The 15530-nt window shown below is 42.2% G+C and overlaps 1 protein-coding gene across 3 annotated transcripts in view; it reads left to right on the forward strand.

The window, feature by feature from the left end:
• The first annotated feature begins 9523 nt into the window (after positions 1–9523).
• alcamb (activated leukocyte cell adhesion molecule b) overlaps positions 9524–15530 on the forward strand; it is a 49378-nt gene continuing 43371 nt past the window's right edge. Inside the window, exons 1-3 of one of the 3 annotated variants that reach the window (XM_077541661.1) lie at positions 9524–9619; positions 9996–10070; positions 13200–13378. In XM_077541661.1, coding sequence (XP_077397787.1) covers positions 13312–13378 — 67 coding nt within the window. In that variant the 5' untranslated portion in view covers positions 9524–9619; positions 9996–10070; positions 13200–13311. Of the gene's footprint in view, positions 9620–9992; positions 10071–13133; positions 13379–15530 lie in introns of those variants that run through there. The other 2 variants (XM_077541662.1, XM_077541663.1) reach the window with 2 other exon arrangements.

The following is a 15530-nucleotide window of genomic DNA, read 5'->3' on the forward strand; positions in this document are numbered from 1 at the left end:
CAACCGAAATTAGACAATATTATCTTGGATAAGCAACCACTGATTACACAGAGACTCACATTAACTAACAGCATATCCGTGAATGAGTCACCGACTTAGCTAAATGATTTTTTTCCTGTTGATGATGCTGCTCCATCAAGAACTGATGTTTTTATTTCTGAATGTAAAATCAGCGCCCTGCGATTGGCTGGCAACCAGTTCAGGGTCTACCCCGCCTACTGCCCATAGCCATCTGGGATACGTTTTTCACTTGATGGGTGGTCAGGGACTCAATTTGGATGCAAGAAATTAAAAAGTCAATTTTTCATAATGTATTCCATTTAAGTGGTCCATTAAAAAAAAAAAAAAAAATCCAATGCATCTTGTTCTATTTGACAATCATGAGTTAGTGCTTCTACAATATCCCACAAATGGAAGGCAGTGAAAAGAAGAGCAAGCCTGTGTGTATCCTACAGCTTGGTATACTGATACCACAAATTATTTGTACATTTCATGTAAATTTTCCTCTGGAAGTGTTGGTCAGTCTGTGAATTTTGACAGGTTTATGGCGGTCTAATCCTGAGGTTCCACTGTAGTGTTAATTTTATCCACCATTTTTACATTTAGTCTTAGTTTTAGTCCAGTTTCAGTCACGCTGTTAGTTTCTATCATAGTTAGTCAACCTCATCCCGTTTTTATTTAGTCCATTTTTAGTAGACTATAAATGTAGCATTTTAGTCTTTATTTTAGTCCAAGAAAAGACAAAACTGCCAACATTTTAATCTAGTTTCAGTCAGGACAATAATTTAACAACTTGACACACAATTACAGTATATCAACAAGTGGCTACTATGACTCCATGCTATGAGCTCGTAAATTAGCTTAGTATTAGTTTAGCAGTCGGATTAACATTATTGTTGGAACGTTATAGCCGTTGGGCTAATGTTACGTTAAAGCTATAATATGCTTCTTTTTTTTTTTTACTTTTCACCGTGAATCCACCTCCTGTCTGTCCCATGTGTTTGAGCATGTTGCACTTGCTAGCTGCAGATTTGAAAGGGGGTGCGTCACATGACAGATTAGCAGAGACAAGATTTTACAAAATCATTTTCGTCTCGCTTTTGTCCATGAACTAAAATGTCCACAGATTTTAAGTCCAGCTTTTAAGTGAAGTACATTTTGGTCTCATCTTCATAAGTTGACGAAAATGCATACAGTACTGATTTAGTCCCAGTTATTGTTTATTGTTTAAGTCTAGTGTAATCTAGTTTTCGTCTGCTGGAAAAATGTATTTTGGCAAAATTATTTTTCTTGACTTTTCGTTGACGAAATTAACACTATTCCACTGGACACATTTCTGTGAGACTTTCAAACTGGTTATCGAAGCATATTTGGTGGAGTTCTTCCTCACCAACATGCAACATCTGGACGCTCCCAAATCCCTTCACCGAGACGCAAATGCCACCAGCTGGTTGTGTTGCTACGCAAGAGAAACATTTTTTCACTTTGTCATCTGTCAGATATTTTTGACGTCGCCGCCACGAGCGATGCTAATCCGACTGCTTTTCTTTGCAAAGAGGATGTCAGGCATGTTTCTTCATTTGATTGGAGAAAAATCTGGAGCAACTTCACCCTTGACACAGCAGTGCATTGAAGATTTTTCTTTTTTTTATTAAAAGAATTGGCACAACAAGGACCATCTTCCGTTTAAGTGGTAATTTCATGGAGCATTCGGGAGTTGCAGATAATCAAGAGAAAGTGAGTGAAGTTTTTCCCGGAATATTTGCTGCCGCATTAAAAGAGGAATAATGAGAATTTGTAAGCTTTATGTTTTGCTTTGGGTTGTTGTTCAAAGCCGCAGCCGGCAGCAGGCGGCGTTTAAGTCTGCCTCCGTCGGCACCGGTGACGGCCCCCGCCGCCATTAAGTGACAAGCCAACAAATAGTTTCAGGATGAGGTGAGAAATAAACAACACTGGCAGCTGACAGATGTAGAGCGGCCCCGGTCGACGCGTTGGAGACGGAGGGAGCCACCTTTCATGTTGCTGGGGAATTACACTGATGGAGCCGGGTAATGTTAGCCAAGCGGATACAGGAGGCGGCGACGGCGAAGCCTGCCACGTCGGGTCGAGCATATCACACGACAGCAGCAGCTACACTGTACATCCCACACAGATGACAACTAGCGGAAGGGCTGAGAACATTTCACCTATAGTGCCTCTGAATTGTCTTCAGACGATTGACACTCCTTTTGTCGACAAATGGTTTTGTGCAGCGGCATGGCGTAGGTGGCCAGAGCCCAGGGCGAGTTGAATAGTTTGCACAACCTCAACCATAAGCCAACAAACGTATAAGAGGTAAGCATTTAGAATTGATCCCAATCATCACATTGGATCTATGGTAATTGAACGTTAAAGACGATTACAACTTTATTTTCATTATGTCACAACATAATCGTGTCTTTATTCACATATTATAATCCGTTCATACTAGTACATCTTTATTCTCATTGTACATTTTAGGTGTTCGGGTGTGTGACAATTGTCATATTAATGTTATGACATTATTTTCATGAAAACTTTTGAAGAAGCCTATTTCCTTGTTCAATCAATCAATTGATCTTTATTTTTCACACACAAAAATGCAACTCAAAGTGCTTGACATAGTTTATAAAACAAATCCCCAATCCACTGTCCACCACAATATTGACCCACAAAAAGAAGAAGAAAGAAGAAGAAGAAGAAGAAGAAGAAGATCATAAACAAACGTTCAAAACAAAGTTTATTGGTCAAGCTTATATGAAAGTGTAAACGGGACTACATTCAAGTATTGATGTTCCACTGTGCTTAACACCAATTGAAGAATCAAGCATATTTAGATTTTGGTTTTGGCAACTGGGAGTAAGGTGGCGTACAACCCTGTCCCGTCAGCCACTCACGGGCCACATGTATGATAACTATTCACATTTACATTCTTAGAATGTGTCACCGGGGAAACCCGATGAGAGCAAGAGGAGAACATCGCGGATTTGAACCCCCAACCAGTGATGTAAACTGTATGTACAAACTGATATATTTTCTTTCCAGTTCTGTATCCAAAATTAGGCTTAACGTTGCAGACCACATATAGTCATCAACATCACAAATTGGTATGCATGACTTCCTCGACTGATCAATCATGTACCAATCATGTTGTGACAACTCAGTGAGTAACTCGCCACAGCTTTCACCAGGGAGCACTTTGCAAGTCTTTCATACCTTTGGGTCCAAACGTACCTTCCCTGTGTGGAGAATGAGCAAAACCAAATCAGAGTCTCCATGTAATATATCAGCCACATCACTATTGCTTGTATTGCATCACTTCATCCATTTACATGCATACAGTATAATGCAAACAATCACTCTGAATCTCTTGAAGAATATTTCAAACTTAATAACACACCATATTTCATGTTTGGAGCTGAAAATGCACTGATCGAAAGTACAGTGGCAATTGGAAACATTAAAACAAAAGGCGTTGCTTGCTTCGGTCTTTGGAGGAAACCAATTCTCCAGGAAGGTTGCAGATTTGACGGAATCACTTTCCTTCACCGAGAACAATGGATTCGCAGGGAATCTGTCACGGCAAATTTATGCTGACATGCACCCTCAATACAAGGATTATAAAGCCCACCCGAGGGGACAAAGACAGTTTGACAATAAACCACAGCATGAAACAGTTGCATGCTCACGTTGACTGACTGTGTGTAATGCAATGGTGGCCATAATAACGCTATAATGAAATAAAATGAGATAGGTCGTTAAGGTATGAACAAGATTTCCCTTTATCGTTCATTTCATGGTCCTATATGACAATATGTGCCAGCTCATAAAACCATTCATTTATTTCCGGAGGGGACAATCTTTTACATGCAACCACTGTCTTTGTGACAAATGTGAGCACATTACTGGATTTCTTAATTTTTCCTATGGAGGTTATGTCAAATGAAATAATGAACACTAAACTGTCGTAAGACCTTTCTTACAGTTTTTTTTTTTATTTGTTTGATTCCTTATTGTTTTTTTTATTAGGGTATGTGATCATTCACAGAAACATCATCTTTGCTAGTAGCATTTGACTATAAATCTTGGTGATTTAGGAGGAGGCTTGGCGGGCTTCTAAACACGGATGGGACTGGAAAGCGCCGGGTGAGTCGGAACGGAACTGAGCGAATGATCTCAGAAGAAAGTGAAAGTAGTTGCTACAAAAAAGGACTAACGGTGTAAAACGACACAGCTGGGAGAGCGCGAGGGTAATGCAGGGAGCTGATAAGACGGGACGTACGGTAGCAGGGCCGGTGAAATGCAACAATGGAGATATAAAGTAGACAAGGGAATCATTGGCAGATGCCTCAGAGCAACAGTATGCTGGCCCATTTGCAGGAGGCTGATAAGGTTGTGGTGGTTTCCAAAGATTACACCCTGGACCCTTTGCTTTAAACTGTTTTCATGCACTCAAAAAAGAGGCAAAGCTAGCCATTTTCTTTGTGTATCGTATAATGGAGTTTTTCATACCATATTCCAATGATGTAACTAAACAAGGGAAGAAATATTCGAAACGTTTGTCAGTATGATGCAGTATTTCACTGTGTATTGCGCCCGGTAAATGCATGTCTGCCTCACGGTTCCGAGGATCAGGGATTGAATGTTGGCCTCTGTATTGATTTTGCATGATCTCCTCATGCGTGCATAGGTTTTCTTTCCTCCCGTATTCCAAAATACATGCAGGTTAGGTTCGGTGAAAAATCCAAGAGGCATGAATGTGAGTGTGAATGCTTGTTTGACTAAATGTGTGACGACAAGTCTACGGTCTACCCCACCTCTCACATCAAGGCACTACGGAAAAGCTCCAGCTCACCTGTGACCCTAATTGACCTTACCATGGCACACCCCTCCCCGCCCACATTGTGTGACAAGCAGCTCCCTCCAACATTGTTCGGGCAAGATTAGCGAAACAGCATGCGCTGTAATGGCAAAGTTGTCAGATCTTCCTTGTGATTTCTCGATCAGGTATTTTCAGGACGCCGATATTTCTCTCCCAAACAAGCAGAGGGGGCTTTAAATTCCTTAGTAAAGGGTATCTAAACTCCCTCGCCATGAAATTTTGCACAAAAACAAAAGGGAATACACATGGCTGTCTGCTGCTGCAGAAGTGATAAAAAGACAGTTGCCACACTCTATTCGACCGATTATCGGCAAAACTGAACTTTTTGGACATTATTCTTTTCAAGCACGGTGAGAACGAATTTATATTACCTCATAGATTCAATGTTTTGTTGGCATTAATAGTAAATCAACCAACGCGTGGAAGGTTAGCTCCCCGGAGCTATTGTTAGCCTTTGGCTAAAAACAAGAATGGAGAACATTACTTTTTAGTGCAGACGTAGACGTTTCTGGTCATTTTGGAGGGATTCGACTGGTCATGTGTGTGGTCTTCCAAAAAGTTTGATCCACCGCAGACATTTTTCATAGATGTTTAAGGCTTTAGTGAAGGGAATAAACCAGACACCTTCCAGTTGATCGGGAAAACGGCTATCACGCTTACACAAGCTGTGACTAGAGCGTTTAACCATTTTTATTGATTTTTTTTTCTTGCCTTTGAATAACCAAGCAATGCACCACCGGGAGCTGGATTGCTTTGTTTGTCCGTAGCAAAACGCACATGCTGACGCAGACATAACGTCTTGCATCTTGATTGGTTTACTAGGTCATGCGGACGTGGTTTATGGTAAGGTCAATTATGACAAACACTGTACAGCCGTATATTAGGAGTTTGGACGTTATTTGTACAAATGTATTTTTAAAATAATATTTCGCAGTTATTTTGTACGGAAAGTAGAGTTTCCCCCCAAAAAAAACAATAAGGACTGTTAATCTCATGAAGCATGGCAGACTTGGCCGAGCCAATAAGGCGACAGAACATAAACAATGCTGCATTACCACATTGCGCAGTGATCAGGTGTCAGTCGACTCTACTGGAATTGTCATTAAAGACACACAACACAAAAAACATCTCCCACAGTCTGCAGGGAACTTGATTACTTACAACCCAGTTCTGTTACCACGGTAGCGACGTAAGACGATGTACACAAGTCAGAGTGTACCCTAGTCTTTCCCTAACATAATCTAACACTGTGGTAAAGTAATAAATACAGCTCACATTTGAAAAATGAAAACCACTTTTAGGCTTTAAATATAAAACTAAAATGAAAAACAGCTAGTATGGCAGTAATCTTTGTGTGGTGTCTAAAGTACTATAGTTCAGGACCTCAAAAGGTCATATGGGACTGTTGTTAACTGTAGTTATGGCGTGCAATTATAGCGCTTTACAATTGACAGTCGCTCAGGGGTGGAAATGGGAGGCGTTCAGTCCGTCAACCCAAGAAGGTAAATGAGACTCTATAGCCTCTTTGTCAGTTTCAATCAAAACTGTGCATTACATTGTAAAGGGAGAATTTTCTCACTTTCAGGTGCACTTAATATTGTGGCGAACGAGTGTAGAGTCATTCCGGAGCTCTAGTTTGCTTCTGTGGCGTTAACAAGAAGTGGTCCCTTATTGATCGCCTTCAAAATAAGAACACGGTGGATGCAGAAAAGGGGCAGCTCAAACAAAGAAATCCATTTAGCTTCTCTTGGTGCAAATGTGAGGATTAGTTGAGGGGGAAAAGTTAGGCTCTGCAAGAGAACAATGAAATCAATAAAAGACATACTCTTTGCTGAAAGGGAGGTAAGTCAGCATCGACAGCAAACCCGCTCCGCACTCAATCGGATTAACTAATGAAGCAATTATCGACCCATGCAGTCAGGGCTGCTGGCCAGAAAGCGAGGCAGGAGTGTCCATTAAGTGGATCCCTGAGACACTCTCAAAATGTCTGGGTCACTTTCTTTGCTGTTTGACACAATATGCCAAAACCTGTTCAATGAGGGGTGGGGGCGTTGTGGGGACAAATCAGACAAAGGGGGCAGATCCCTCCAAGAAGACAACCGGGAGAAATGATGCAATGATCACGTTGATCTTTGACATGACTTTGGATGGGAATGCAATCATCGACTACTCGCGTCCAAAAACAATGTCACAATTCAAATGCAACAGATGAACCATCTAAATGCCAATGTCAGTGATGACGTTCAATCCGGAATTAGGAAAAAAAAATCCAAGACAATTTTTTTTTGCGCTTTTAGAGGCAGTGAGACCTTTGCATATACTAATACCGGTAATAATGGATTTTATTTGTAACAACATTTACATTTATAAAATAAATCTCAAAAGTGTACAACACAGGCAAAAATAAAAGCAAGAAAAGTACACAGTAAAAAAGTTAAAAGAGTTTTTAAAAAAAAAAAAAAAAAATGGATGTTCCGAAAGTGGATGGATTGATGGATGAATGTCATGTCTTAAAAAAAAGGAAAAAAAAGAATGACAAGTAATTTTATCATCAAGTGTGAGTAGGTTTTGTTCTGTGATAGTGTAAAGTGAAAAGGATGGATGGATGGATGGATGACTGGATGGATGGATGGATGGATGGATGGATGGATGGATGGATGGATGGATGGATGGATGGATGGATGAATGGGACGGGACGATAGATAGATAGATAGATAGATAGATAGATAGATAGATAGATAGATAGATAGATAGATAGATAGATAGATAGATAGATAGATAGATAGATAGATAGATAGATAGATAGATAGATAGATAGATAGATAGATAGATAGATAGATAGATAGATATTAGTTTGTGTTGTTGTACACTTATTGTGGTTGTAACTGGGTCGTTCTACCTGCTGCCAGATCTGGTTTGCGAATCCATTAAAACAAAAACAATGTTGTTATTTCTCAACCTGGAAAACACATACTGTATGTAAATTAGATGCGCAACATGAGCCTGTGTGGTGTGTGTGCGTGTGTCTGTGTTTGTGTGCAGAGTGAGGTAGATATTTCATATTGCATATTTCCTCTGAGAAGGTACGGCATGTCAAAAAATATATATATATGTGCTGTCATTCCCGCTCTCTCCTTGTCCATGGCAACGCCGCATTTGTTTGTGTGCTAGCCGCAGCAATGTCACAAGATGCCTCACAACGTGTCAAAATAAAAGTCCTCTCTTTCATCAAATGACAGACAGCAGGGGCAACCGGCGCTTCCTGCTACATGACGTGACGTATTGTAATTCATTATTCCGTATGTGAATCTCTTCCAGCAGCCACGGGGGGAAGAGAGAGAGGCGAAAAAAAATGCTCTCCTGTGAATACAAAACCAACCTGCAACTGTATTTACTCCTGGAATGGGAACTTTTAACACAACAGATTCACTGGTGAAGATGTTTTGTTTTCACATTTAGTCCTTTCTTCAGGATTTCCGAATTATAGGCAAGATGTTTGGCTTCAGGCCTGCTCATCAGTCATTTGCTTTCACCCATACAGAGAAGAACCAAATAGTTCTTTTTTTCCCTTCCTTCCTTATGCCCCCTCACAGTGCAGCCAGGCAGGAAAAATATTGCTTTGCAGTTAACTTCTAATCAAATTGCATTAGATTTTCACAGCCGGTGCCTTTACTCCATTTGCACAAACCATCACGGACCTCGATGAATTTCACAGCCAGGGTGAGGAACACTGACTCGCCCCCGCCCACACCAACACACACACACACACACACACATCGTGTGACCAGACAGGCTTGATCTTGCCGTCGCACGGTAAATCATTCCATCTGCAGCGTCCTTAAATGACATTTTAGAAATGTCTTAAATGGAAGCATTTGACTTTCACAGGAAAGCGTCATGGATTGTTGCTTGACATGCAAAATGTGGTTGGAAGCCATGACACAGAAATGCATGTAAACAGGAAGCCACTGAGTTTGTTGGTGCCACTGATAAGAATGTATGACTGGATAGCCTATAGCCCATACATTTTTTTTTTTTTTTCTCTCATTCACACGCACACAAAGCAACATGGTCTCCCAGGTGGGGACGTGAACCCACACTAACCGGCACTGAAGGCAAGTGACGGTTCCAATCCTCCACCCAGAGCCCCGATAGCCCATACATGCCCGTGCAAGCCGCGCCAAGGAAGCCATCTTGCTCCTCCCATCCCGTAGGCAATTAGTATAGGGCTTGGGGTGGGGGGTTGCGGTGGTTTGGTCACTATTTTTTCCATCCATCCATTTTCTTATTCCTCACAAGGGCATGAGGGTGCTGGAGCCTATCCCAGCCGGCTCCGGTTGGTAGGCAGGGTACACCCTGAACTGGTTGCCAGCCAGTTGCGGGGGCACACAGAGATGAACAACCACGCATACTCACAAAAAAACCCTAGGAACAATTCAGAGCGCCCAATTAACTTGCCATGCATGTCTTTGGAATGTGGGAGGAGACCGGAGTACCCGGAGAAGACCCACGCAGGCACGGGGAGAACATGCAAACTCCACCCAGGAAGGCCGAAGCCCGGACTCGATCCTGCGTCCTCAGCACTGGGAGGTGGACGTGCTAACCAGTCATCACCGTGCCGCCCATCACTATTTTTTCAAGTGACGTCAAGCTCTTCCGTGTTTGGTGTACATTTTGCTACACTTTGCATGAAACAGTCCAAGTCCTTTCTTCACAAAGGTTTGTTCGGGTTAAGAAGATGTCCAACAACCAATTGGAATGGGAGGAAAAACAACAAGTACAAACAATGAACGCATTAACAGACTAAACAGCTCTTACACAGTTAAGCTAGCTTCTCTTACCACGTCTTTTAGAAGGAGTCACAAAAAGCCACAAAAATTAAAAAGAAAATGCAAAACACCCAGGGGAGGATAAAAGAGCTAATCATTGCTGCAACATACACAGAACTTTTGTTGCGAGACACAACAGTCGGTAAGGGATAAAAGGATAAAAGAGATCTGCCATCGTACACAATATACACAGACACACAACCTTTTTTGTTCGACACATCAGTTGAGTAAAGGATAAAAGGATTAAAGAGCTAATCATTTTACAGCTATCCAGAAGACCAGACAAGCACTGCAGACATCATTGGAGCTACTAAAGTGAAGAGGCTAGGACACGCCACTGGGTACGTAATACCTATTTTTAGAGTCGTTTACTGTTATGTATTGTGCTGGTGATGGAAACACTAATTGGTGTATCTGAGCAATGTTTAACCCTGAGAGTGACGTTATGTGTGAGTAACACGGCACGATTACTGTGGTATTGATCATGCCTACGCAACTGCTTTACATTGATCGTGAAAAGATGAGGCCACATCATTTAGAGCCAAACATCAATCAACAATTTCCATAAAAGTACATTGTTTCATATTGACAGTGCACAGAAAGTATAACATATTATGATTCAGTTGGTTTGGTCCGTAATGGGTCAGAAAATGGGCGAAAATGTTGAGCTTTGTTTTGCCAAGTAAAAGCAGATGTTTGTAAATGTAAATTTTGATTAAACACAAAGATAATCGGGCTACGTTGTTAGGCTTTTATTTTTTGGAAGTTGGCCCTAGCAGCCTGTTGGCATCATGTTACTGTATGAATAGTATGAACAATTGTTGTTGCTGCTGGCGTGACTTTCCTTAGGTAGGTTGGTAGGTAGGTAGGTAGGTAGGTAGGTATGTACAAAGGAAGGAAGGAAGGAAGGAAGGAAGGAACTTTTTTCCCCGTTGTTATAATTATGTTGAAAATATATACAAAATTTAAGGCAATATCTGTCCAACTTCAAATTTTACAATCTTTACGACAATCAGCTTTGAAGGTTCCACTTCATGGCAAAAGCTTTTGCACCTAGCATTACTTCCAACTATTAAAAGAGCTTAAGCTTTTTTAAAATGATCTGTTTGATGACTATAGTATAGTCTTGTTTTTGATTTGGTAAGGTAATGTTTTTCACGTGTATCTGCCACGGCGGTTTCTGTCTTGTATATAGTTAGATTTTAGTGTGTGTTATTGTATATAGATATAGCCTGCTTGCGTTGTAAGTAATTTTTGTTAACTCCTATTTCTCCTTGCCTTTTGCAAGTGTTTTTTGTTATTTAACTATTGCGGGTGTTGTGCTCGCGCTTTGTTGTTTTTCTCATGGCATCTGAGCCAGCGTTTTGCGTTACTGTTGGTTTGTGAATAAACCACATCAAATTGTATTTTCCTGTCTGGGGTCTTTAATCGGATAGTTACAGTTTGTTTGTTACAGTGTGGTGTCTGGGTCATACTTTCCCCCAAAAAATATCTGTCCAATTCTACTCAAGTCAATCAACTTTGGTGCTTCCAATTTTCGGAGTCTTGGCACCGGGCATTAATTCCAACCATTCGCACAGTGGAAAATAATTATTGCGGTGCCACATATGAATGTGCTCTTCGAAAGAAAAAGTCGGAAGATATGACCGGTGTGCTCAATTATTAATTAGCTCTGAATTATTAATATGGAAATGTCTTGATTATGATTAACGTTGAACTCACATCCTATACAGCCTAATTAGCATGAGCCTTCTGTCAGCTGCCTGTAGGCGCAAAACGGCTGTGTGATACCGCGACCCTGTTTGCATCTACTCTATGTGTGTGTCTGTGTCTGCATGCCAGGTGCTCAACCACACACACGCACACCACATTCACGCCTCCTTTTTGGAAACAAAAGACATGATGACATAATTTACTTTAAACGCCTCCATAGCAAATACATTCAGGAAGAAAAAAAACGATGACTAAAGTACATGACCTATCCTAACCCCCCACACTGCTCTACTCACGAAACATGTTCCATTTGCGCTATTTACGTCACGTTTTTAGAGCAAGTGATGCCATTTGAAACATCACGGTAACTTTGACTTGGTGAACTCCTTGGAATTTCGGCCCGTACAAGCTTATTGGTGGATATTTTAAACTGAAACTCATCAAACAATTAGATAAGGGGTTCGGTCCCACAGTAGCAGACAAAGTGAAACGGTTGAGAATATATGATGAGAAATAATGAAATTATTGCTTTACTCTAATTTAAAGGTGTGCTTTATATAAGATTTAGATGAGGAAAGAGGCTCATTAAGAATATTTATCAAGTTTGGGTTCAAACCATCATGTCATACTTGTAGACATGTAGCATGCTACTTATCGCAGCATACGCGAGTACGCTAATCTTTGCAGGGTTTGGTTACGTCACGTGACGATAATTTCGGTTGACAGCAGAGAGCCATATTACCCAAAATGCCCCCCCCAGAGATGCATGAAAAGAAAACTGATGGAATATTATCGGAACATTAATCTGAATAATAATGGGGGAGGACATACTGTACAACATTATTGAGGAAAAAAAAAAGAAAGAAATTAGCCTATTATTCATTCTCATAAAACTAACAGATGATGAGGGGAGTCAGGGACAGTCCAAGCCTAGTAATGGGGGGAATTAACCGGGCACCACAAAAACCAAATGTAGTGTCTAGGTGCCTTAATTGCGATGTTACCTTTTCATTCTTAACTTTTTCTTCTTTTATTCAATTTGCCGACTGCCTACTGCATTTTCTAATAAATCTTATGTGACATCGCTACTCAGCAGGGAAGTGATAACTTTGCACCATGTCACTTTTGTTGGCAAAATTTACGAATTCATAACCTTGAAGCACCTCTCCGACTCACTTATCTTGAAGATACAGCATGTTTTTGACATCGAAATGACAAGTGGCGCTGAGGGAGGGGACCAACTTGTCCATTTGAATGACTGTACAGTACTCCTCCTTGTTGAATTTCATATTCTGGCGGTTTACATTCCCGCCATTGTGTGTGTGTGCGTGTTGCAGATGGAAAGAGAGAAATGTTTGAGATAAGTGTGTAAATGGTTGAGAGGAAGGGTAGGAGGGGAACATGATGGTGGGGTGGAGGTAAAGAGGGTGTGTATGTATGGGTGGGGGTATACGATGTGGAAGAAAAGCACTTGTTTGAAGAGAGGTGAAGCTGGAAGGGGGGTGGCTGTGTATGTGAGTGTGGGGGCGGAGAGAGGTGGGTTTGAAAGGAGAGAATGGGGCGTGGTTCAAACGCACAACACACCCCCGCCCCCCCTTCTCGAACTCTCCCCCTCCTCTCGCCGTCCATTCTCCTCTCGCTCCGCTCTCCACTACTACCTGTTCCAGCACAACTGGCTGCACAGCCCGGAGTTGGCGAGCTACGTCCCCCCCGCCCCCCCCAAAAAAACTCACCTCAACTGTTTCAACGCTTTCCAGGATCACTAAAAGAACACCAAACGACATTTTCATCAACAACAACTCGTCGTGGGAACCCACTTTCCTTCTTTTTGCTGACACTCGAGGACCCAACCGCGTGAGAATCGCCACCATGCACTTGTTGTCCGCCGGCTGTTCGGGCTCCCTCGTGTTCCTCCTCGCCACAATTCTCCGCCAAGGTAAGACTTGTGTTGATATTTTAAGACGTTAAGTGTTGCTTGGTGAATGTTTCATGACTTCCATGTGCCACTTCCCGCTTCAGATGGGGGGGTAAATATCCCGCCTGTCTCGAGTGCAGGTGCCGACGAAAACTCTAGAAAGCCGACGTACGCTTACATTTTAGCACCAGCCCTCTAAAAATATCGTCTTTAGTGTTGTGTATATTTTCCATTACTAAATTTAATAAAAACTGCTTGAAAACAAACCCCCCATCACATATCCACCCCACCCCACCCCATTCATTCTGTGATTCATCTGGTTTCCGGGTCGGCTCAATAGTCCAATACACGAGTCAACTCTTGTTAAATTTACTAAAACATACGAAATGTCTTAATGCATAATAAATTATCCAGCCATCCATTTTCTGTACCCTGGATTGGTCACCAGCCTATCACATGGCACAAAAGAGACAAACAACCATTCAAACTCGCGCACTCACCATCACTGAGTGGGAAGTCAGGAAAATGACTACCATCAGTGACTTTAATCATCAACATGTGTGTGTTTTTTTTCTTCATAAGTGTGTATGACCTTTGAATGACTTGCATAGCGAGCATATGACTTGTTAATGCCTCCCATCATGTGATGTTGTCTACTATTTGTGTCTCCGGCTGAACTGTATGAGCACGAGTTCAGGGAAGGCTATGATTTCACCTCTGGCGCCTCGTCAGTTTCATGTGGTTCCACTCGTTTCAATGCAGCAGGATGGAGCTTCCTGCACATCCTGTCTTAGATTACTGGGATTATGATCAGAGGTTTTTGACGAGGATGGCTTTGATAGTTTTTCTAAAAGGTCAGGGGGCTCCTGTGGGCGCAGATTGTAATGGGCTGGGAATGCAGCATGTTGTTATTGATGCAGGGACTGGTTCTACAGCATCATCTTAATAATGTGTTTCTTTCTAACCCAGTTCCCCGCCTGCAGGCCAACAGGTAGCATGCGCTGTTTTTCCTGTACTACTGGCTGCCCATTAATGAGCAAAGGCTGCAGAAGCTCAGGGGCCGGACTCGCTGCTTTGACCTGAGCCTCAGTCAGTTTCAGCTGTAAATGAACCCCTGTGTAGCACCTATCACTCTGATTATTTGAGAGGAAACGAATGAGGTTTTTTTGCACCTCACTGCTTCACATGGTGGAGAAGTGCACCGGGTCGAGGTCAGACTTTTACGGCCCCACCTGCTGCACTGTGCGTATGTGTGTCTGTGTGTTTAGGAGTGATGATGTAAACGTGTGCGCGAGTTCACACAACAAAACAGATGGTCGCCGCCTCAGTCCGGCTTGAGGTTCCTTTTGAATGATCACAGTGATGAGTGTCAAGTACTGCAAGCCCTCATTTGAATAATGGCATATGAATGAGAGAGCACATCGGTACATTATAGTGATTGAAAATAAACTCAATAATCAGTGTTTATTGCGAGTGAACAGATGAGAACTGGGGCCATTTTACTTTTTGTAAAGTCCTCAGGGCTGTACGGAATTTATGTAAAAAAATCATGAAGCAACAATCAGACAACTGTTCATGATTATGATCATTTGTATGGTAATTGTGGTTGTGTTTGTTTTTTTTAGACTTGACTGACAGGCCATATCAAATGCTGTGGTGGATGCTCTATGGCACACGGGCCATACGTTGCACACCCCTGCTCTCGAGTCTTTGTGCTGAACGCCCACATAAAAAGACAAACTCAGCCCTAAATCTCTCCAGGAACAGTCTGGAAAGATGTTTTTTTTTTTTTTGTTCACTCCCTCATCTCCACCCTACCCCCAACCGCGCAAACCCACCTACCCTTCCCCTCCCTTACCGCAGAACGCACAGCCATCCTGCGCTCGGTGTCACAGCTGGTATTACTTGTCAGGCAAGTGGGGCTCTTCCACCACTAATGGACTTAGCTGAGTAGGGAGGGGTTGGTGGAGATGAGTGGCTGGTGGTGAGGGTGGGTTGGTGGGCTTCACTCACACACCCACCCAATTTCACCTGAGATGGATCCACTCTTTCATCCCGCGCCGGGTGCCGTCCAGACTTGCGCGCCAGGATGTTGGCGGCTCCTTTTAATTGAAGGCTTCTCATAGCATGGTGGACAAGTTGTGTGCGGCTGTGCATGCGTGTCCCATCTTGT

Source organism: Festucalex cinctus, chromosome 13 (assembly GCF_051991245.1).
Source record: "Festucalex cinctus isolate MCC-2025b chromosome 13, RoL_Fcin_1.0, whole genome shotgun sequence".
NCBI classification, from domain to species: domain Eukaryota; kingdom Metazoa; phylum Chordata; class Actinopteri; order Syngnathiformes; family Syngnathidae; genus Festucalex; species Festucalex cinctus.